Raw genomic sequence first — 22,379 nt, 5'->3', positions numbered from 1 at the left:
ACAGTGTGAAGCACTGCCACTTTAGGTACACTATGAGACACCCCTCTTTCAGACCAGTTGCGATCCAGATCCCTTCCCATGTGCGGTTCACCCGGGTGCTGCTCTCGCCTTGCGGTGGCAGCTGCATAACCAGAAGAGGCCCAAACTGGACCCACTCGGCAAAGCAGTGGACACCTTGCGTGATTCTGAGATTGCAACAATGTTTTGGGACCTTGGGATGGAAGGCCGCTGCTCGGAAGCCGCTAGAACTTAAATTAATCGAAGAGATCGGAATCAAACGCTCTTGTTTCAGAATGGACTGTTCAATCCAAAGAACCGCCTTAAGACCTAATACTGTTCCTGGGGATGGGGGTTGAGCATCAGCAGAGTCAACTGGGGTCGCTTAATGTTGCTTGTGGATTCCTGTAACGCGCACTGGTTCGGCAATTGTTACTATTTATTTTAAAATTGCTCTGGACCAAATATCTTTATTACCAAAAGTGAAGCAGGTGCATTGATTAATAGGCCTCGCTTCACCCCAACTATGACCTTTTTTCTATAACAAACTAAATGTATTGGGACCGTAATTCCTTTCCTGCATGAGAGGCCGCAACACTTGTTATTCCGCTGCCTGGACCTCCTGAAGGCGGCCTTCCCGCCCCCTCGTTAGGCGAAAGGGCCCCTCTCTGCATTCTGCGATTGCGGGCATCGTTTTCTATTAAGCCACTACGCAGTAAAAACAGCCACTGGTGCGATGGCTGCCAAACCCAGCCGACGGCCAGGTATAATGAGGATCTGTGGTGCGCGGGCGCGGGCACCTTACAGGATATAGAAACAAGTGCAACAAACATGCGATACACGTATTTGAATGTTTCTGTTCTACATCTACAGTAATTGTCCACATCATGGTAAACAGTTGTACAGTAACCACTGTGTACAGACCCGAGTACAGAAAGAAAAGCAGCCCTATGCAGCTCTCCGAAGCATACACACGACCAATGCAGCCGCTGCGCCAGCCAGCCCGGTTGGTCGAGGATTCCGTCTCTGATTTTTCTATATATTCCGTCTCTGATTTATCTATATATTTTTCTGCAAGTCTATTTTTCCATTGTGAAATCATATCTATATTTTTAACCAACCTCCCGTCCACCCATCAGTCAGCTGATCCATCTAATGGTGATTTCAGCCACATATCCATGCATGCATCCACCCGCCCATCCATTCCCGACAGTCTTGCAGACCGTGGAAGTGTCTGCTTCTGTTCACTTTTCGCCTAATAACGTATCAGTGATAACGCGGAACAACAAATGTCAAGCAATACAGAGGATCAAAAATAAATCTAATACAAATGCAATAAATACCGACGATGGCATAGGCGCTTTAGCCAGTCCTTACACGCACACACCCGGTGGGACTTTCCGAAGGACCTGTGCCACCGCTGGAGATGACTAATAATCTAGCCAGCCACTGAATTTAATAACGCTATGTGGGATTAGGAAGGAGCTTTGACATTTGTTTACAGTTTTATATAGTTCGGACCAGCCCCCATCGCATTAGAGCGCTTTCTTTACATGAGCACCAGTTACATTAAACAAGGTCACATTCATTTATATATATATATATATATATATATATATATATATATATATATATATATATATATATACACACACACACACACACATATATATATATATATATATATATATATATATATATATATATATATATATATATATATATATTTTGGTTAGGCACAGGGAAAGTAAGTGATATGCGCAGAATCCCATTATACTGAGCCAACGCCGAGAGTGGAGCCCTGTTCCCCAGATTCAAAGTCTGCAGCTCTGGGACCGCGCTTGTCAGTTTCCGTTCTTGTTTGGCTGGGCATGGCACGTGCCTCTGAACCCTCCTGATACCAGCTCTGCTTCGCTCCAGAATAACCGGGCTCAGTGTGCCATGCAGTGGTCTGTGCACGGGGCACGTGTGCCCAGCCACCCGGGGTTACAATGCGGTACCTGGATTGCTGCTCGTCCGCAGGCGTTGAGCTGGTGGACGTCCACGCCCGCCCTTAGCATCTCCCCGACCCTCTGGAGATCCCCTCTGGCGGCGGCATCGGCCAGGTACATGCTGGTCTGCATCGGACTACCCGTGTGCCTCGAAGCGGCGGATAACACTGCGAGAAGAAGCTCGGTGTCCTGGGTCTGTCCACTTCCTTCCGGACCCCCGCCCACACCCCATGCAATCTAAAAAATATATACTTTATTGTCACTTCTGAACTTTTGAACAGACAATTTGGAGGTGGAGACGGTGAAGGAAAGGGACGGGTGAAGCAATAAAAGGGGCGGAGCGGGGAAGAAAGCAGCGGAATTCCCTATTGGCTGAAATCAGTCTGAAGGGCGAGGCGGGCTAGAGAGAGCTTGGTCTAGAGGCGCCTGCCCTGATTTGTCGGAGTATAGCCCAGTCACCGTCACGTGGACACCGCACCTCCAGGAGGGGACAGCTCCTGTCCGGAGACAGACTGAAGCCGAAATATGGTAGGATGCAGGACGATCTCCGAGGCAAAAGTACAGCTGTCGGACTTACTTGTAAGAAACTGACTACAGACTCCCAAGTGCTTCAGATTAGAACGTCCCACAAGTTAAGTACAGACAGAAAGCATATTTTTCTTGTAGAGTTTTTACAAATAAAATATATTTTTTGACATGAAACGAGAGCTTTAAGTGCGATTAAAAAAAATTGGGGAATGAGGGTGACCTGTAAAAAGACAGTGGCATATGCATTTACCGACGTGGCTTAAACACATAAATTAAATATCTATGTGATTCCCATAGTGCCCCACAGACTGGTATCTTGATTTCTCTGAGCACTCTACTGTTATTGCATCGATATACACAACATAACAACTAACACACCTAAAACTAGCCAGGAATATTGGCCTGTTCAATAGGTGTTAGCCAGAGGCGTGGAGAATCCCCACTTTAGCAGCAAACGCGGGGGGAAGGAGGGTAATTCTTCATGGGCTTCTTCTGTATGCATCTTGGCAGACAAAGGTTCACAATCAAACAGTAGCAGCCCCCCCCCCCCAGCGCACTGAGACACTCAGGGGTGAGTAGTGTGCTTTACAAATTCCCTGATTGATTGATTGAAACTATAAAGGAGCACAGCCTCAGTAGAAGAGCAAGCAGGAACAAAGTTGGTTAACTAGAAAAGGGAAGAAGGACGGAATATTGAACAGAAGGAACGGGAAAAGAAAGGGAGATTACATGGATGGATGAGTGGGTTGATGAATGAGTGTGTGGATGAATGGGTGACTGGATGAATGAGTGACTGAAAGGATGGGTGATTGGGTAAGCAGATGGACAGGTGAAAAGTCGGCAGAGGTAAATGAACAGGTGAAAAAATGGCAGAGTAAAGGGATGAATCAATGAGTGAGTGGCTTGATAGGTGGATGGATAGGTGAAAGGATGGCAGAATAAAGGGATGGGTGGATAGCTGGATGGACAAGTGAAAGGATGACAAGTAAAGGGATTGATGTATGGGTGGATGGACAGATAAAAGGATGGCAGAGTAACAGGTGAATGGATGGATGAGTGGATGGACGAGTCAATTGATGGGTGGATGGCAGAGTGGATGGGTGGGTAGATAATGAATAATGGGGGAACGGGATGGTAAAATGGATGGATGGATGGCAGTGTGGATAGATAGATGCATGACAGAGTGGATGGATATCAGAGTGGATTGATGGTAAGATTGCAGTGCGGATGAATAGATGGATTGAAGGACGGATGAATGGCAGAGCGGATGTATGGATGGCAGAGTGGATAGATGGATAGGCAATAATTGAATGATGAATGAAATAATAAATGGTTGACAAAATGTAATGGTGTAGTAGTGGATATCAGCAGGTGGATGAAGGATGAGAGGATGAATCGATAGAGGCCTGAATGGAAGGGACAAGGGAGCTCTCCTAAGGAGTTTAGGACTCACTTGCTTCGTTGGTCCCATCAGACCTCTATTTTACAGTGGAGGGTATCGTCATTTTCTGTCTACTCCCTTGGTGTTAGCTGTTTATGATAAATGAGTAACATTTTCGATGTAAATAAAATTGAAAATGTTTCAATTCTGAAATGATGAGACTGTGAATTATACATTACTGCAGCGTGTGGAAGGGGTAGTGGTTTTTGGAATGTCTCAATCACTTTGTTTTGTACACTCTGTGTGAGAAGTAGATCCTTTTCACTTCACACCTCGTTCATCTGCATATCGTACACCTCATCTCCTTCCTCTTCAGAGACCCCTTTTTACTCTCTCCTGAATGCGGTTCCTCACATCTCCTTCACTTTACCACCCCTAAAGACACAACACTCCCTCTCATCTATGGGCACTGCATTTTCTTTTACTTTCACCTTGTCAATATTTTGAGGACTGTGTACTTCCTTCAAACATACTTTCACAGAATCACAAATGGAATACACAACAATTGCTCTGAGAGCTCTGCAGGGCGGCCATTTTGATGCATTGAGAGGCACTGTGAGAAGCTTGCACTGCCTTCAGCCTCATCTCCAGAACTCTCATCCATGGCCTGTTATAAACTCATAGAGGCAACTCAGTTCAAGGTATGCACTACACAAGAGAGTAATATGCTTCACATAAGAAAATACAGAAACACAACATTCTCTAAATATTTAGCATTCTTTGGAAATGCAAGATTAAGTACAACATGTGAAATATAAACAGGAACTAAATCACTGACATAGATTACCTTAATGCTTTTTACATCCATTGTTTAGAAATTGATTAATGTTTTTAGGAGAATGTGAGCAAGGCTTTTTAAATACCTGGTGTCTTTGTGCGACATCACTATGTATTTTTTCCAGTTAATTTTAGAACAATGTGAGGAAGGTAATGTAATACATGCTGTGGTTGTGTAATTTTGCCATGTAATAAACTCACAAATCTGTATCATATCCAGTTAAGTTCTTTTGAAACACCTTGGCTTAGTCCTGGGTAGCTCTTGTTCAGAGCATCCAGGCTTTATCAAAGGAACATGTTTAAAGCATTTAGAAGTACTAAAATAGTTGAATAAGAAGAAAACACAACACAATAAAAATCTGGCACCAATTTATTAAAAAAGAAGTTGTATTTTTATATTTAAATAGACACATACATTACAAAAATCCACCAGAGGTTTCTGGGGGAATGAATTTTGAAAGAAACAATACATCACAGATTTTTACTTAGTGCAATAAATCATTGTGACCTACTGCAACTGGTGGTTTAGGGTTAATCACAACAAGTAACCTGAGAATGGCTATAAAGGCACATTTGTGGGGACCAACTCCAGTAGGGAGCCAGTCAAAGGGACCAATAAGATTGAGTAGAACAGTTACCTTGCATTTAAAGCAGCTTCCAGTGCAGTTCCGGGCTCAATGGGTAAACCACCATTGGCTTTAATGGAGTGGTCCTGATGCAAGAGATGCAGGTGCTGAAGATGCTCAAGGATTATGAGAATGCTGTGCCAGTCTTGGAGTCTTCCTGTGGCCACCCCTCAGTTCAAAAACATGGTGGGATGACTTTGGCCAGAGGGACTGATGTCTCTTGAAGTCCAGGTGAAGTCCAGACAAAAAAACAGTTGCCACTGGTCTACTGGTCTCCAGTTACAGCAAACCCAGTGGTTCCTTTTAACTGGCATTAACTTCCTCACTAGGTGACCAAACTTCACTCCAATGACTCTCCCGGGTCCACCAGACTGAGGTGCAACTTTTGAGAGTTAGGATTCAGTCTCATATGCTGCATGTGAGCAATCAGTGGCAGTCAGGCTTTCTTGGCTACCAACTTGCCAAAGCAGGCTTCTTCAGCACTCATGAGCCTGTAGCTGTAACAGGAAGTCAGCCAGCTGACCCTTGGAGTCACAGTCTCTGTCTGAGACCTGGGATGACTTTTCTTCCAGCAGAACACCACATGTACAGTTATCTCTTTGCTAGGCTAAGGTGCAGCAGGTACAGTCGTTGGGTCATGGGAGAAGCAGGGAAGTCCTTTGTCAGACTTCACTCCAGTACAGATATGACCTGAGGTCCAGGTGCCAATAGTGGCCTTTTATACCCAGTTCTTTCCCTCTGCGTATGAGTCTAATTCCAGAGTGAAGTTCTACATCTTTAACACTAGAACAAAGTGTTACCTCTAATTCTAAGTGAAGTGCTATGTCTTCATTCTAGAGTGAAGTGTACCTCTTTAATTCTAGAACGTGGAGCTACCTCTTAATTCTAGAATGAAGTGCAGGCTCTTTAATTCTAGAATGAAGTGCTGGCTCTTTAATTCTAGAATGAAGTGCTGGCTCTTTAATTCTAGAGTGAAGTACATCCTCTTTAATTCTACAGTGAAGTGCTATCTTTTAATTTCTAGAGTGAAGTGTTACCTTTTTCTCACCAATGTAAGGAGATAGCTCGTTAATTTCAACCCGAAGCTGTACTCATTTAAACCCATATAAAGTGCCATCTATCCTCTTCACAATTTGAAATGCTGCCTCTTTAAATACGGATTGCAGGAGAACCCTTATAAATACGCCTTTTAACCTACAGTGTGACGTACTGCCACTTTAAGTACTCCATGAGACACCCCTCTTGTTCCAGATCCCTTTCAATGTGCAGTGGCAACTGCATAACCAGAAGAGGCCTACACCACTACATTGTGGGACCTTTGGAAGGCTGCGGCTCGGAAGCCGCTAGAACTTAAATTATTCTCAGAGATCGGAATCAAAGCCATTTGTTTCAGAATGAGTTCTGAAAAACTGGTGATGTTGCATTTTGTTGTGGGACGGGGGCATGAAGCTGCCGCACACTTGTCAACAGACACGTTCTCCTTAATATACACTGTCTTCCACAGTACTATATTTTGCCAAGTAGTACTTTTTTGGTCGTGTCGTTCTGATACGAGATTTCAGGTGCATTTTGGCTACTGCTAAAAGAAGTTCATACATATAAGTGCTCCAGTTACCAGGGCTCCCTCCTCGTTGTGGCTTCTTGTACAGCGCACGCGTTCTGGAACCGCTGGGTGAGCCGTCATTATTTTAAAATAGCTCTGGGCCCTAGGGTGTAACTACCAGAGTAAAGCAGGTGCATTGTCACCGGGGCCACGGATATATGTCGCCGCCACCTTCCACACCACTTGTGGCCGTTTTTCAATGCCAGACTCGGGGTACGGGTCCTAGTTTCCCCTCCCGCCCCTTCCTTAAGCGAGAATGTGTCATGGAGTCTGTCAGACTAATGTCACCGGAACGACGACTGCCCAATCCAGCCGACGGTCAGGTTTAATGAAGAGGGGCATTACAGTGTATGATAAATAAGTAAAACAAATTAGTTTTATGTATTTGATTTTTTTGTACTGCACAACCGCAGTCCCCGCTCTGTAGAGACCTGGTGTTACTCGAATACAGGGGAAGCCATCTGCTTTAAATAGCACCAGCTGCCCAAACATGCCCACTATCAATGCGGCCCCTGTCGCCAGTCTTTCTGTCGTCCGTGCTCCGTCTACATATCTCTAAATCTGTTTGATTTCTTCAGATGTATGTCTGCCAGTCTGTTTTTCCATTCACGTGTCTATTTTTCCTGGTCCGTCCACCCATAAGTTATTTGACGGATCGTTTCATTCATTTATAAGCATCCATCTATACATCCATCCCGACTTAAAATTAGTCCGTCCGAGTGTCTGCTTCTGTTCACTGATCGCCAATTCAATAACGTTAACAGTATCATATTAGTGATAATGATGAACCACAAACATCAAGCAACACATAGGGTGAACAATACCATTATTACACATGCAATAGACTCTAGCGCCAGTGCTCTAACACACACACACCGCGTGCCATCAGAAAATATCAATACACGATCCTTTCGCAGAATATAATAGCCTAACTGTAAAAATGAGTTATTAGGGAGGGGCCTGGTATTACAATGGGGACCGCGCTTGTCAGTTTCCGTTCTTGTTTGGCTGGGCATGGCACGTGCCACTGAACCCTCCTGATGCCAGCTCTGCTTCGCTCCAGAATAACCGGGCTCAGTGTGCCATGCAGTGGTCTGTGCACGGGGCACGTGTGCCCAGCCACCCGGGGTTACAATGCGGTACCTGGATTGCTGCTCGTCCGCAGGCGTTCAGCTGGTGGACGTCCACGCCCGCCCTTAGCATCTCCCCGACCCTCTGGAGATCCCCTCTGGCGGCGGCATCGGCCAGGTACATGCTGGTCTGCATCGGACTCCCCGTGTGCCTCGAAGCGGCGGATAACACTGCGAGAAGAAGCTCGGTGTCCTGGGTCTGTCCACTTCCTCGCGGACCCCCGCCCACACCCCATCCAATCTAATATAAATATACTTTATTGTCACTTCTGAACTTCTGATTGTACGATTTGGATGTGGAGACGATGAAGGGTGGGGCGGGGGAGGAGCAGGGGTGAAGGAAGAAAAGGCGTGGAACGGGGAGGAAGTAATGGTAAGGGAGGGCGGGTGTAAACGCCTTGTGTGAGACTTAACATACACAGACTGAGCTCTAGGAATTTAGGGCCAGATGTAGCAAAGGGTTTGTCTGTTCCTACCATCTGTCCCTTACTCTCACACTGTTGGCAAAGTGCCACCTCGTTAGTGACATCATTTTCTCAAAGCAGCAGGTTGATTTGCTGGGCGGTGATCTGAGGCTCCTATGAGCTGCGTCTGTCCTCGAACCACTGCAATAGTTCACCGACAAGCAGGAGTGGGCGTTTCGCCCACTGCTCAGGGTGGGTGAAGTAAAAGCTGCTGTTGGCTGAGCTCAGTCTGAAGGGAGAGGCTGGGCCTAGAGGCGCCTGCCCTGATTTTTCAGAGTTTAGCCCCGTCATTGTCACGTGGACACCGCACCTCCAGGAGGGGACAGCTCCTGTCAGGAGACAGACTGAAGCCGAAATATGGTAGGATGCAGGACGATCTCCGAGGCAAAAGTACAGATGTCGGACTTACTTCTTGTAAGAAACTGACTACAGACTCCCAAGTGCTTCAGATTACAAGAACACCCCAAAAAGTAAAACATATTTATTTCTTGTAGAGGTTTCCCAAATAAAATGTTTCTTTGTAGCAAATATATGAAACGAGGGAATTAAGTGGGATCAAAAACGTGGTGGCGGTCTCGAAAAAGTTCCTGGCCTATTCAGTTAAGGTCGAAGCTCAAGCAGGTAAACTAAATTTCTGTGATTCTCTAGTCAGGGGTGTAGGAGACAATACATTTCTGGGGGGGACAGGGACAGCCTTGGGGACTTTCAATCAACCCTATAAACATCGCTCGTTGTTTACGAACTGCAGGCTCCGATAAATATACACAATCATATATATTGGAAGTGAAATAGGGAGAAAGGAAGGCATGTTTTCACAGTCTGAAAGTATCTTTTATTGTTGTTTGCATTCACAAAGTAATTAGCTCAAATGTGAAAATAACATGTTGATTAACCTTGCATCTTCATGCACCAAGCAAATAAAGGTAGGAGGGTAAAAAGGAAGAACATACCCTTTGGGCCCCACACCCATCATGCCCTTCGCCTCATTCCAATTGGAACCGCACTGGAGAGATCAAAAGCGATTAGGTGCAACCGTTGTAAACTGTGCTGGGAACCCACAGTTCTAATAACACTTTTACTCCTTTGTGTGATCTTGGGAAGCTCAGTTCCATATCAGTCATAACTAGGAGCATTTAAACTGAAGAAGCTCTTGGAGTTACAGGCTATATAAACATGGATTCTCTAATCTCTGTATAAACTGCAGTCACTAATTTCTTTAGAAACGGCTTTTTGTGATGCACCAAGTCTCTGCGTGTAAAGAAAAGACATCAGAAAATGACTATGATAGGGTTATTACAGTCGAATTCTGACATTACAGTGCCTTCTGCCAGAGCTAGCAGCCTATGTAAAAGGCAGATCAGGTCACAGAGCATAATTAATGCAGCTGTTTAAAGCGAAAAATGGAATGTTGCTTTTCTTTCTTCTGCTGTACTTTAATAGCTTGGAATCTATGCACTAGGGTTTTAAGTGGTTTGTGGGAAAGTTGGTGGTGTGACCATGTATTATATGGGGTAAAATACCCCCTGTGTACTTAAGGATATTGCAAGTCACCTTAAAGTTAATACCTTATAAACAAGCATTGGCATAGCCAATAGGTCTCGCCTATGCAAGTTCTATTGCCTTTGCCAATGTGTTTTAGCCATGCTGTACACTAGTGAGACTACTATTCAGCATGGCTCAAAGTTAATGGCATAAAGGAGAATGATGTGTCATCGACTGGTGTGGCGTAGTATCATGGAGAAAGTTGAGTGTCCTAGAATGGAGCAGTAAACTAACTTTAAAGGAACAGGGGTCACTTGAATAAAATGCAACACCACTCCCATAAACAATGATATTAAAGTAGTATGCAAATGGAATGTTTTATGCATTTATTAAATCAAAATATAAAAGATCAAATGTAGTGGGAAAGCATCAACAGTGGAAATCGAGAAAGACTGGTATTCGGGCATTACACAAGTTATCTGGATGTCCCAATGTCACCAATTACAAGAAAAATTTAAAAAGTAACCTTTATAGGACAGTGGTTTGGAGGAGGCGGGCCTGGTTTGTAGTGGGTACCTATGGTACTTACACCTTATACCACGTCCATTTATCCCTTATTAGTGAAATGTAGGCAGTGTCTAGACGCCAGGCTCTCTAGGGGTGGCTGTAGCCAAGGCTTATCTAGGAGACGTGCAAAGCTCATGCAATACCACTGTAGTCACACAGTACTCACACACATGAAAGAAAATACTCAGTGTTACAAAAATAAAGGTACTTTATTTTAGTGACACAAATGCCAAAAATACCATACAGACTATACTCCCTTAGAAGGTAAGTAATACACCAATTATATACACTAGTATGCAGCAATAGAAATAAAAACAGTTATAAAACAGTGCAATTAGTGAAAATCACAATGGTTAGAAATGGGCCTAGGGGAAAAACAAACCATATACTAAGAAAGTGGAATGCGAATGTCGGTTTCCCACCTAGGCAAGTGTGGTGTGTAGAGGGGCGCAGGGAGTATTAGAAAACACCAAAGGTATGTAATAGAACCCACCTCAAAGCCCAGGAAAGCAGGAGTAAATCACAGTAACTTTCCTAGATCGCACAAGAACACAAGAAAGAATATAATGCAAGAACCAGAAGATACTTCAAGACACAAAGGGTGGATTCCTGGACCTAAAGACCTGTGGAAGAATGGGACTAAGTCCAAGAAGCACAGAAAAGTCCAGGGAGGACAGGAGCCCCTGCTAACCCGAATCAAGGTGCAAAAGAAGAACCAATGGTGAAGAACAACAGTCAGTACTGCACCCAAGAAGATGGATGCGGGTTCGTGGTTGGTGCAGATGATATCTCACACCGGATGGATGATTGCAGCCTGGTTTGCATCGCTGGATTCCACCAACAAGCCTTGGCACAGGCAAAGCTCATGGTTAGCAGAAAATGGCACTGCCGGGACCAGGAGGGACCTGGTGGACTCTACCCAGGAGGAGGAGTCAGAGGGGGCTCTCAGCAACTCAGAGAGCCCACAGAATACGAGCCAGCGCACACAGGAGTCCCCCAGCACGGGGACAAAGGAGTTGCAAAAGGAGGCCCAAGCAGCACAAAAACAAAGGATCCCATGCCGCCAGAGAACCACTCAGGAAGCTGTGCATCTCAGGAAGGAGTGCTGGGGCCGGAGCTACATTGTGCACAAAGAATTTAATAGAAGGATGCCAACAAGCCTTGGCATCTGAAAAACATGTGGTGCACAGGGGTACTGTCTTGCATGGGAAGGCAAGCTCTTACCTCCACCAAAGTTGGACAGTAGGACGTCAGGACCATCGGGACCACTTCAGTCCACCACCCGTGATGCAGGATCCATGCAACTCGTCAGGAGAGGGGACCCATGCAGATGGTCATCGTTGCAGAGAGGTGCCTGCTGAGGCAGGGGAGTGACTCCTTCACTCCAAGGGAGATTCGTTCATTCTTCTGGTGCACACTGAAGACAGGCTGTCCTCTGAGGATGCACGACCGGGAAACAGTTGCATTTGCTGGCAAGAGCTGGAGATACAATGTTGCAGAAGTCGTCTTTGCTTCGTTGTTGCAGTTTGTGGAGTTCCTGGAGGGTCCAGATGCAGTTTCTTCAGTGAGAAAGTGAAGTAAAGGATGCAGAGGATTCCTGCTGGAGTCTTGCAATCTGAATCTGAAGAACCTCCCAAAGGAGAGACCCTAAATAGCCCTGAAAGGGGGATTGGTCAGCTAAACAGGTAAGCACTTATCTGGGGACGGCTCTGACATCACCTGCTGGCACTGGCCACTCAGATGCTCCCAGAGTTTGCTGCCAACTTGGAATCCAAGATGGCAAAACACAGGGACCCTCTGGAGGAGCTCTGAGCACCACATCTGGAGTGGTGGTCCAGTTTCGTGCCAGAGCAGGGACTGGGGGTACCTGAACTGGTGTAGACTGGATTATGTAAGGAGGACACCAAATGTGCCCTTCAAAGCATTTCCAGTGGCCTGGGGAAGGAAGCTGCCCCTTCCAAACCTATTTCCAAAGGTAGAGTGTGTAACACCCCTCTCCCAAAGGAAATCCTTTGTTCTGCCTTCCTGGGCTTGAGCTTCTCAAGCAACAGGAGGGCAGAAACCTGTCTGAGAGGTGGCAGCAGCTGGGGCTGCCTGGAAAACCTCAGAAGGCTGGAATGGCCATACCAAAAATGGAGCCCTCAGAGTGCATGAAATAATACAACCAATGCTTGCAAAAGCCTTGGGGTATGATTCCAGCATGTTTGATACCAAACATATCTATGTTCGGAGTTACCATTATGTAGCTGGGAATAGGTAATGACCTATTTCCAGTACAGTACACGTGTAAAATGGTATCCTCACACTCCTGAAGTCTGGGAAAATGGTCCTGGAGGTTGTGGGGGCACCTCTGCTAGTCCAGGGGTGCCCTCACACACAGGTACTCTGCCCTCAGGGCTGGAAGGCCTACTATAGGGGTGACTTATAAGTGACCTGGTGCAATGTAACTGGCAGTGAAAGGGAACATGCACCTTTTCACGCAGGCTGCAATGGCAGTTCTGTAGAAGCCTTTGCATGGGCTCCCTATGGATGGCAAAAGAAATTCTGCAGCCCATAGGGATCTCCTGGAACCCCAATACCCTGGGTACCTAAGTACCATATACTAGGGACTTATAAGGGGGCACCAGTATGCCAATCTTGGGTGAAATACTAGGTTACCAGTATGCAACAACCATAATTTAAGGGAGAGAGCATAACTACTGGGGTCCTGATTAGCAGGATCCCAGTAGACACACTCAAACACACTGGCAAACAGGCCAAATGTGGGGGTAACCAAGCTAGAAAGAGGCTACTTTTCTACAAGGTTAGCATCCACAATAATGATTTACAAGCTTTTATACACCCACTTTTACATGAATGACTCAAATAGTGAATCAAGAAGACATTAGCTCATAGTACCTATGCTTATGCCAACTTATGTACAATATCACAAAATCAAGTCAAGGTACTTTGGCCGACGATATTTCGATCCCCTAGACAAGTATCAGGATCATCCTAAGCCTTCATTAAGCTTGAGTTAAAAGGGTTACAGAGTGCTTGTAACCAAAACGGTGAAGATAAATCTGACTTACGTCTCATATGAGTGACAAGGCAATCAATGGAGATCTGAATCTCTAATCAAACGCCAATGCCATAAAGTAGTAGTAGAGTGGAGTAGTGTCACAGTGTAGTGGAGTGGCAGAGTATTATAGAGTGGAAAGGCATAAATAAGAGTGAACTGGAGTAGAGTGAAGTAAAGTAATGTGAACTAGCATAGAGAACGTTGGGTAGAGTGTTGTTGAGCATAGTACATTGTTGTATAGTGGAGTGGCATAGAGGGTTGTGCAGTGGCATTGAGTAGAGTATCGTAGATTGAAGTGGCATAGAATGGTGTGGAGTGGCATAGAGTGGAGTAAAGTGGAATGGAGTGGTGTATAGGGAGTTGTGTAGGGAGTTACAGAGTGGAGAAAGTGTTAGAATTTAATGGAATAGAGTGTCAGAGTCTAGTATCATGGAGTGTAATGTCAGAGTGAAGTGTCATAGAGTGGAGTTGGGTGGTCTAGAGTGAAGTGGCACAGAGTACAGTGGTGCAAAGTAGATTGGTGTAGAGTGTGGTGGTATAGAGTGCGTTGGTTTTGAGTAAAGTGGTGTAGAGTGCATTGACGAAGACTGCACTGGTTTAGCGTACAGTGCAGTAGGGCAGAGTGGTGAAGACTAGAGGGGAGTAGAGTGGAGTGGCACAGCATAGATTGCAGTGGTTCAGAGTGCTGTGTCATAGAGTGATGCAGTGCATGGTAGAGTGGAGTGGTGCAAGGTAGAGTAGATTGGCGTAGAGTGCAGTGGTGGAGTGCAGTGATGCAGAGTAGAGTGGCATAGAGTGTAGTGGCATATAGTACATTGGTGTAGAGTGCAGTAGAGTGGCATATATTTGAGCGGTGCAGAGTAGAGTGCTGTGGTGCAGAGTAGAGAGGAGTATAGTTCAGTGGCAGAGTGCAGTGTTGCAGAGTAGAGTGTCATAAAGGACAGTGGCGTAGAGTAGAGTGGCATAGAATGCATTGGTGTAGAGTGCAGTAATGTAGAGTGATGCAGAGTAGAGAAGAGTGGCTTAGAGTACAGTGGTGCAGAGTTGAATAGAGTTGCATAGAGTGCCATGGCATAGAGTAGATTGCTGCAGAGTACAGTATAGTGGTGAAGAGTAGTTGTTGCCGAGTGGAGCATAGTGATGTAGAGTGCAGTAGCATAGAGCAGTGCAGAGCAGATTGGAGTGGTGCAGGGTACATTGGAGTGGTGCAGGGTAGATTAAACTGGCATAGCATAGAGTGGAGTTGCGTAGATTGCAGTGGCATAGAAGAGATGGTTTCAAAGTAGAGTGAAGTACCTACAGTGGAGTGGTGTAGAGTAGAGTAGATTAGATTGCAGTGGTGAGGAAAAGAGTGCAGTGGGACAGAGTATAGTGGCATTGAATGCAGTGGTGCAGAGTAGAGGGTCGCAGAGTACAGTGGTGTATTGTAGAGTGGCATAGAGTGCAGTCGCCTAGAGTGCTGTGGTGCAGAGTACAGTGGCATTGAAAGCAGTGGAATAGAGTGCTGTGGTGCAGAGTAGATTGGCATAGAATGCAGTGGCATAGAGTGCATTGGTTTTGAGTAAAGTGGTGAAGAGTGCAGGGGTGCAGTGTACAATGGTTAGAGTAGAATAGCATAGATTGCAGTGGCGTAGTGTTTAGTGCTGCAGAGTAGAGTGGTGTAGGGTGCAGTGGCATAGGGTAGATTGATTCAGAGTATAGTGAAGAAACAATAGAGAAAAGATAAAATACTTCAATATGCTGAAGTATGTAACGATAACAATAACATAAATAATAGAGCTAGGCATAACGGCCCAAAATGAAATATGGCTTCTCCCTGTTAGCCACGCTATAATCAAGCCCTTCATTACCTAGATAACAAAACATTAAACATAAATGTTAGAAAAATATACCCTTCTAATAGCTAAATTGTTGTGGGAAAAGGTAAATCTGGGCCCAATCTCGACTTCACTGTTTCACCAACTGGTGTGATCTTAGGCAAATACAAATATTGTGTTTCACAGAGTCTCCTTTCTTGCCTGCAGGCATCAGGGTGAGTGGGACTCTATTTCCGCTTTAGATCTTCCTCATTGTCTTGCAGCTCATCTTGAAGCTGTCCTGTAGCTCTCTTCTGCAAGGCGGCAGGTGATGCAGACAGTAATCCAAAACTCTTTTCTCCTCCTCGTGCCCTTTGTTCTTATGAGCACCCTTAATGCCCACAGCTGTGAACAGGACAAACAAAAGGGCAAAGGGCGAAGGGGGCCTCCTGACTCACCTTCATTCTGTTACCATCAGATTGGAGGATGGTCGGTACAGGGCTATTATAAGTAGCGTTTTTGTGCGCTAATGGCCCTCTGAATAATAGATGTAAAAGGAGAAATTATTTTGTCCCCCCCACCTTCGTCCCCCGGCCTCCAAAATCTGGGGGGGATACATCCCCCGTGTCCCCCACACTTCCTACGCCCATGTCTCTAGTGTTCCAGTCTACTGGTAATTTGTTCCTCAGAGCTTTCTGTTATTGCATCCTGGTATAGAGCACAATATCAGACATACGTCTTAAACCGGCCAGGACTATTGGCTTGGTCGATGGGTGTTAGCTGTTTAATGTAAATGAGCAACAACAATGATTTTGTTGTAAGTAATATTGAAAATGTTTCAATCCTGAAATTACGAGTCTGTGATTTAAGCATTACTGCGACCTACGGAAGTGACAGTGGTCTTTAGAGTGCCTCAGTCACTCCCATTATGCTCTCTCTGTGTTAACCAGGTAGACACTATTCTCTCCACCAAACCCAAGGAGAGGCGACGGAAGCAGTTAGGTGGCAAAGGCCCTCAGTTTCCCCAAACTGAAATACATAAACCGAAAGTTGGGGAGGTATCCCAAAGCAAACAGTCACTATATCCTGCTTCTTAGTGCTCACCAGGTGCAGTACGCTGTTCTTCTAGAACCCTCACACACATGCTAATCATGTGGCATGCTTCATCACCAGGTCCTCAGAATGTAGCTGTTCAGACTGTGGATATGTGTATCCAACCTGTATATCCACCGTTGATCTTTTCCTAGAAGGAGTTTGCTCAAGTCAGTATTGGTTTGGTGAGGCTGTGTGTGTGTTCTACAACAGTCCAATGAAAACTATTGGCAGTGTAGTTTTCATTATTGTAATGTGTGGCCATCTTGGTGGCTGCTCTGATACGTCAGAGATTACTCATATGAGCACTGACCCTCAACTTTAATTTCCTCATGGCCATGTCTACGTATTTCTCATTACATGTGGATATAATCTGCTACACTACATATGTGGTGTTGCAATTGGTGTGGATCTTTGGTAGCTGCTTGCATGTTAGTCCCAGTTCTGTGCTCTTCTTTGTCAAATGTCAAACACTACACCCACTGCTTGGGTGTTGCCCCATGCCAGGTGGGAAGTCCCACAAAGTTATATTTGTGTTTCTTTCAGCGACTAGAATTTTTTTGCTTGTATGTACTAAGTCATCACATGAAATTCTGTTGCGTATGTTTGCAAACTCTAGTTTTCAACCAACTCAACCTGTATAGAAGGGTCAGGTAAGTACCTCTTAATCTTGCATGGAATACAGGCAGAAAGGGTTAGGAGTACAAGTACCCTAGAGGTCCTGATGAAATCTGCACATCTTGCAAAGCAGATGAGACATGTTGACCTAGAATAGACACACTGTCTCAGTAAATGCCTCTTTGTGGCATGTTATGTTTTTAAGGATATCACAGAGCCCTTCTTATTAAAGAAATGGGTTAGAGTTCCCTCAAGATGTGTTTAACATTTTCTGTCCTAAGATCCCACTAAGAACATAGAGGCTCATATTTATACTTTTTGACGCAAACCAGCGCCGGCGCTTGTTTGCATCAAAAATTTTACCACTGGCTAACGACATTCCTACGCACCATGCGGGCGCCTTATTTAAGGAATGACGTCAGCCGGCGCTGCGGACTGGTCAGAGTAAAAAAAAAAGACTCAAACCAGGCAGCGCCGGCGTAGGGGAAAATGGGGTTGTGTGTCAAAAAATGGTGCAATTCAGGTTTGAGGCAAAACCCATGCCTCAAACCGGACTTGCGCCATTTTTTGACGCACAACCCCCATTGAAATGACTCCTGTCTTAGCAAAAACAGGAGTCATGCCCCCTTGCCCAGTGGCCATGCCCAGGGGAATTTTGTCCTCTGGGCATGGCCATTGGGCACAGTGTCATGTAGGGGGGCCCAAATAAGGCCCCCCTATGCCACTTTAAAAAAATTACTAAAAATACTTACCTCAACTTACCTGTACTTACCTGGGATGGGTCCCCCCATCCATGGGTGTCCTCCAGGGGTGGGCGAGGGTGGCAGGGGGTGTCCCTGGGGGCAGGGAAGGGCACCTCTGGACTCCTTTCATGGTCAGAGACCATGGAAGTGAGCCCACAGATCCCTTAACGTCTGCACTGACCCAGGCGTTACAAAACGTCGCACATCAGGCTGTGCGCTGGTTTTTTAAGGCCCACCCTCTCCTGTGCGTCAAAATGACGCGGGAGTATAAATAAGGCACACAGGCCTTAAAGTCATTTTTTGTGTGGGAACGCCTACCTTGCATGTCATTAACGCAAGGCAGTTTCCCGCATCCAAAAAATGGCTCACACGGAGGAATTTTGACGTCCGCGGGCTCGGGTGTCAAAGTTTAAATATGGGACAAGGTTTGCGCCGAATGTGCATCAAAATGTTTGGCGCACATTCGGCGCAAACAGAGTGTAAATATGCCCCCAAGAGTATTAAAGTACTCTCTCCCTCTGCGAGGTGCACCTGATGGTAAGTACCTCACCAGGTGAGGACTGGATATTGAAGCATGCCACATGATTAGCATGTGGGTGAGGATTCTGTAAGAACACATGTAGTGTGTCTGGTGAGCACTAACAAGCAGGGCATAGTGACTGCTTGTTTTGGGAGAGACGTTTGGCTTATGTACTTTTCTTTACACATCCCGTCCATCTACACATCTTACAGATCATCTTTTTCCTCTTTAGCTCCCTCTTTTCACTCTCTACTGAATGCACTTCCTCACCTTTCCTTGACATGACCACCCTCGAACACACAACACACCCACTCATCTGTGTGCACTGCATTTTCTTTTACTTTGTCGATATTTTGACAACTGTGCACCTTCTCACACACATTTGCACAGAATCAGAATTGCAACTGACCATTGCTTTGTGCACTCTGCAGAGAGGACAAGAATTCGACGACCGTGTATTCTAAACACCTTTTTGACACATTGTCACTGTGAGAAACTTGCACTGCTTTCAGTCTCAACTCCAGAACTCTCCATCTTGGCCTGTTATGAACCTCTGGAGGCAACTCATTTAAAAGAAAGCACTCTTCAAGCAAGTATTATGCTGCACGAAAAAAAAACAGAAGTAAAACATCCCTGAAATAGCTAACACTCTTAGGGAATGCAAGATTAATTAAAACATGTGAAATATAATCAGGAACTGAATCGCTCACTCAAATCACCTTAATGCTTTTTACATTAATTGTTCAGAAATTCAGTAGTGTTTTTCCCAGTAAAGTTAAGGAGATTAATATAGGGCCAGATAGGCACCCATTTCAATGTCCATTTTTAATACAACTGTGTCTGAGACCCCAAGGAACCTAACATACTTAAACCCTTGCATGTAACACCAGTTCTAGCCATTGATTGATGATTCACACATCAACTCCCTGCTTCTTCATTTTATCTCTCCCCCTGCTCTCCAAACACAGACCCAACAACCACTGGAGTATCCTACTTCTGTGTGGGGCAATTAGATCAGCCAGTGGCTGCCTCCTTGATGACAAATTCATCTGAAGGCCAAGACTCGGCTAGCAGCAGTCAAGGGCTTACACCTCATATCTGAGGCACAGGACAAGCAGGAGCACAATGCATGCCACCCATATCCTCCTTGGTGCGGGTGCCCCCAGTGTGGAGACAGCCCTCATCCATTTCTGCCTTCTATGTGAATAAGCATGCACTGTAATTGAGAGCAGTCCCCATCTGTTTACACACAGCCACCTTCCAGCACAAGGTCTTCTCTGGCACTGAGAAGAAAGTATTTGCCACAATGTTGCAGAAAAATTGTTGCAAGCAGAGAGACACCTCAACCTCTATGTATCTGTCACTTGAGCAGAGAGGAAATGACATCAGAGGCATAGTAAATGAAGGAAGGGAGAAAGGACGGAGGTGGGTAATGGGACACAACCACACACAAGTGATAGAGAGAGGTGTGGGGATGAGTGAGCAAGGGTGAGAGAGACAGCTGTAGGAGAGAGACAAGAGACAGGTGTGAGGCATAAGTGATGAGGAGGTTGATAGGAGAGCTGAGGAGAGAGCAATGTTGAAAACAAGTGAGATGATGCATGAACAGTTTTGAGAGAAAAAGCGGGAGTCAGCTGTGGTGGAGAGGGAGAAGACAGGTTTATATGAATCCAATGGAAAAAAGGGTGACAGACAATGGTGTCAGACACAGCTGAGTGAAAGTGAGGAGGATATAGATGACAGACTGAAATGCACTAATGGTAAGATAAGTGAAAGCGATACTGTGGGATGATAAAGAGAAAACATTTCAGAAATAGGTGATAATGAAACAGTGAGATCTCAGAGAAAATGTATATGAAAAAGACAAGGGATTAGACAGATGAAAGCTGATAAAGAGACATGTAATAAAGAGACAGGAGAAGCTGAAAGATAGGGAGCCAGAATCATCTAAAACAGCTGAAAAGAGAAAGTGTGATGGGAAGCAGGTGAAAGATACTAGTTAAACAGTTTATAAAGTGAGTAAAATGGAGGACAAGTGAGAGATAGGAAGGATATAGAGAGATACAGACAGATGAGGAAGAGATGCCGAGATCAGGGATATGTGAGAGACGGGATAAAGTGCTAGGTAAAGCACATCCCTGAGAGGAGGAGGCACGTGAGACAGAGACACCCTAGAGAGATGGAGGCAGGTGAAATAAGGGCTGATAGATTCAGAAAATATAGGAAAGAGGTACCACAGACAAGTCATACAGAAAAGTGAGAGACAAAAAACAATCAGATGGAGGAGACAAACAAAAGAAGAGAGAAGAAAGGATAAGAGAAATGGCGCATGACTGGTGTAAGATGAAACAGAGCTTTGGAGAGCATAAAGGGTGTCATAGCCTGGAGGATTTCTGTAAGTGCAGAAGCAGTGCACCCATACCCATAAGATCCTCGAGTAGACACACTGCCACTACTGGTGAAAGTGAATGTTGGGGAGTTATATTACTGTGACCTGGTGGTGCTGAGTGTACATTAACTGGTTCTCTCGAACTGGCTCTTGGTTCATTACCTGTTTACTACTGTGGTTGAGTCTGGGAGCTGCAACTCCTTACTGTGGCCACTCATTCGCTTTGTACAGCAGTTTCTGAGGGCATGGTTGGACCTAAAGCCTTCAAGCCTCTGCTCCCAAAAAATGATTATAGCTATGTTGGCAGCCTTCTGTGCGCCGGTGAACCTGATCTGCCACCTGGAGAGTACTCTTGAGACATACTGGTATGTTAGATAAAGTGCTGCAAGCCATTCAGAACTCCAAAAACTTCTATGGAGACTCAACTGGGGGGGCTATACAGATGGAAACCGGGCTCCCAGGGCAGATCATGCCAAGCTGATGGGGAGAGTGGACGAGGTGGAGTCATCTCTGACCTCCATGCAACCCTCCTTGATGGCTGTGAAGGAGCAGCTGAAACTCCTACAAACCAAAGTGCGTGACCTTAAACCAAGGGCGGAGGATGTGGAGGGACGCTCCAGAAGGAATAATATTCATTTTTTGGGCTCCCCAGAGAGAGTTGAAGGCCTGAACATGGAACTCTTTCTCAAGGACTGGCTGTCTCAGACAGTTCTTTCTGGCCGTATCCCTAAATTAATTTAAGTGGAAAGGGTTCACCGTGTCCTGGACCGACCACCTGCCCCAGGGGCCTCTCCACACCCGGTGATTGCACGTCTCCTCAATTATAGAGACAGAGAGCTTGTCCTGCAGCTGTTTTATGCAAAGGGACCCTGGACTCATGATCACTGCACCATTGCGGCATACCCCGATTGCGCAGTGAAGGTCCAGAGACAGCGCAATACCTTTGGGGCAACAAAAATGCAACTGCAGACTCTGTGCCTGTTGCATGTCTTGCTTTTCCCAGCAAAGCTCAGAGTGATAGATGCCGACACAACTCACTTCTTCACTGCCCGGGAGGAGGCTTGGATGTGCTGTGAACCAAAGGAGTACAGGATCCACCTGGGGCGCTGATGGAGGCCCTGGGAGGCTGGTTCAATCGAAGACTCAAACTTCACCGTTGCCTTATGCAGACCCAGGTCTCACCCTTCGGACAACTAAGCTGTGGAAAAACGTGCCCAGGTGGTGGCGGAGGTCTCACTACACAGTTAAAACTGTTTTTGGGTGTTGGCTTCGCACACTGACCAGGACTCGGTGCAGGGGAGCCCAACTCAGTGTTCTCAGAGGGGGATTCTACTATTGCCTTGATGAGATCGCCAGAGAGGGAGATGCCAGAACAGTGACTCAAGCCGAGCTGGTCACTGTATTGGATTGAGCCTGTGCTGGGTGGGGGCAGACGTCTAGACGGACTCTCACTGCACTTCAGGTGATTATGCCTGACTGTGTGACCACTCTGGGGTGGTTATGTTTTATATGCCTCACAAGAGGGCCTGTTATCTGCAGGCCCACACCGGACCT

General features: G+C 45.7%; 1 protein-coding gene across 1 annotated transcript in view; it reads right to left on the bottom strand.

The window, feature by feature from the left end:
• The window catches only part of LOC138295615 (cyclin-dependent kinase 4 inhibitor B-like), a 150,752-nt gene extending 148,477 nt beyond the window's left edge, over positions 1–2,275 (bottom strand). Inside the window, exon 1 of the mRNA XM_069234017.1 lies at positions 1,998–2,275. Within this exon, the coding sequence (XP_069090118.1) occupies positions 1,998–2,120 (123 nt within the window). The 5' untranslated portion in view covers positions 2,121–2,275. The remainder of the gene's footprint in view (positions 1–1,997) is intronic.
• Between the last annotated feature and the right edge of the window lie 20,104 nt (positions 2,276–22,379).

The sequence above is a fragment of the Pleurodeles waltl genome, chromosome 1_2, assembly GCF_031143425.1.
Source record: "Pleurodeles waltl isolate 20211129_DDA chromosome 1_2, aPleWal1.hap1.20221129, whole genome shotgun sequence".
Classification (NCBI taxonomy): domain Eukaryota; kingdom Metazoa; phylum Chordata; class Amphibia; order Caudata; family Salamandridae; genus Pleurodeles; species Pleurodeles waltl.
This window is presented reverse-complemented; position numbering and strand designations above follow the sequence as displayed.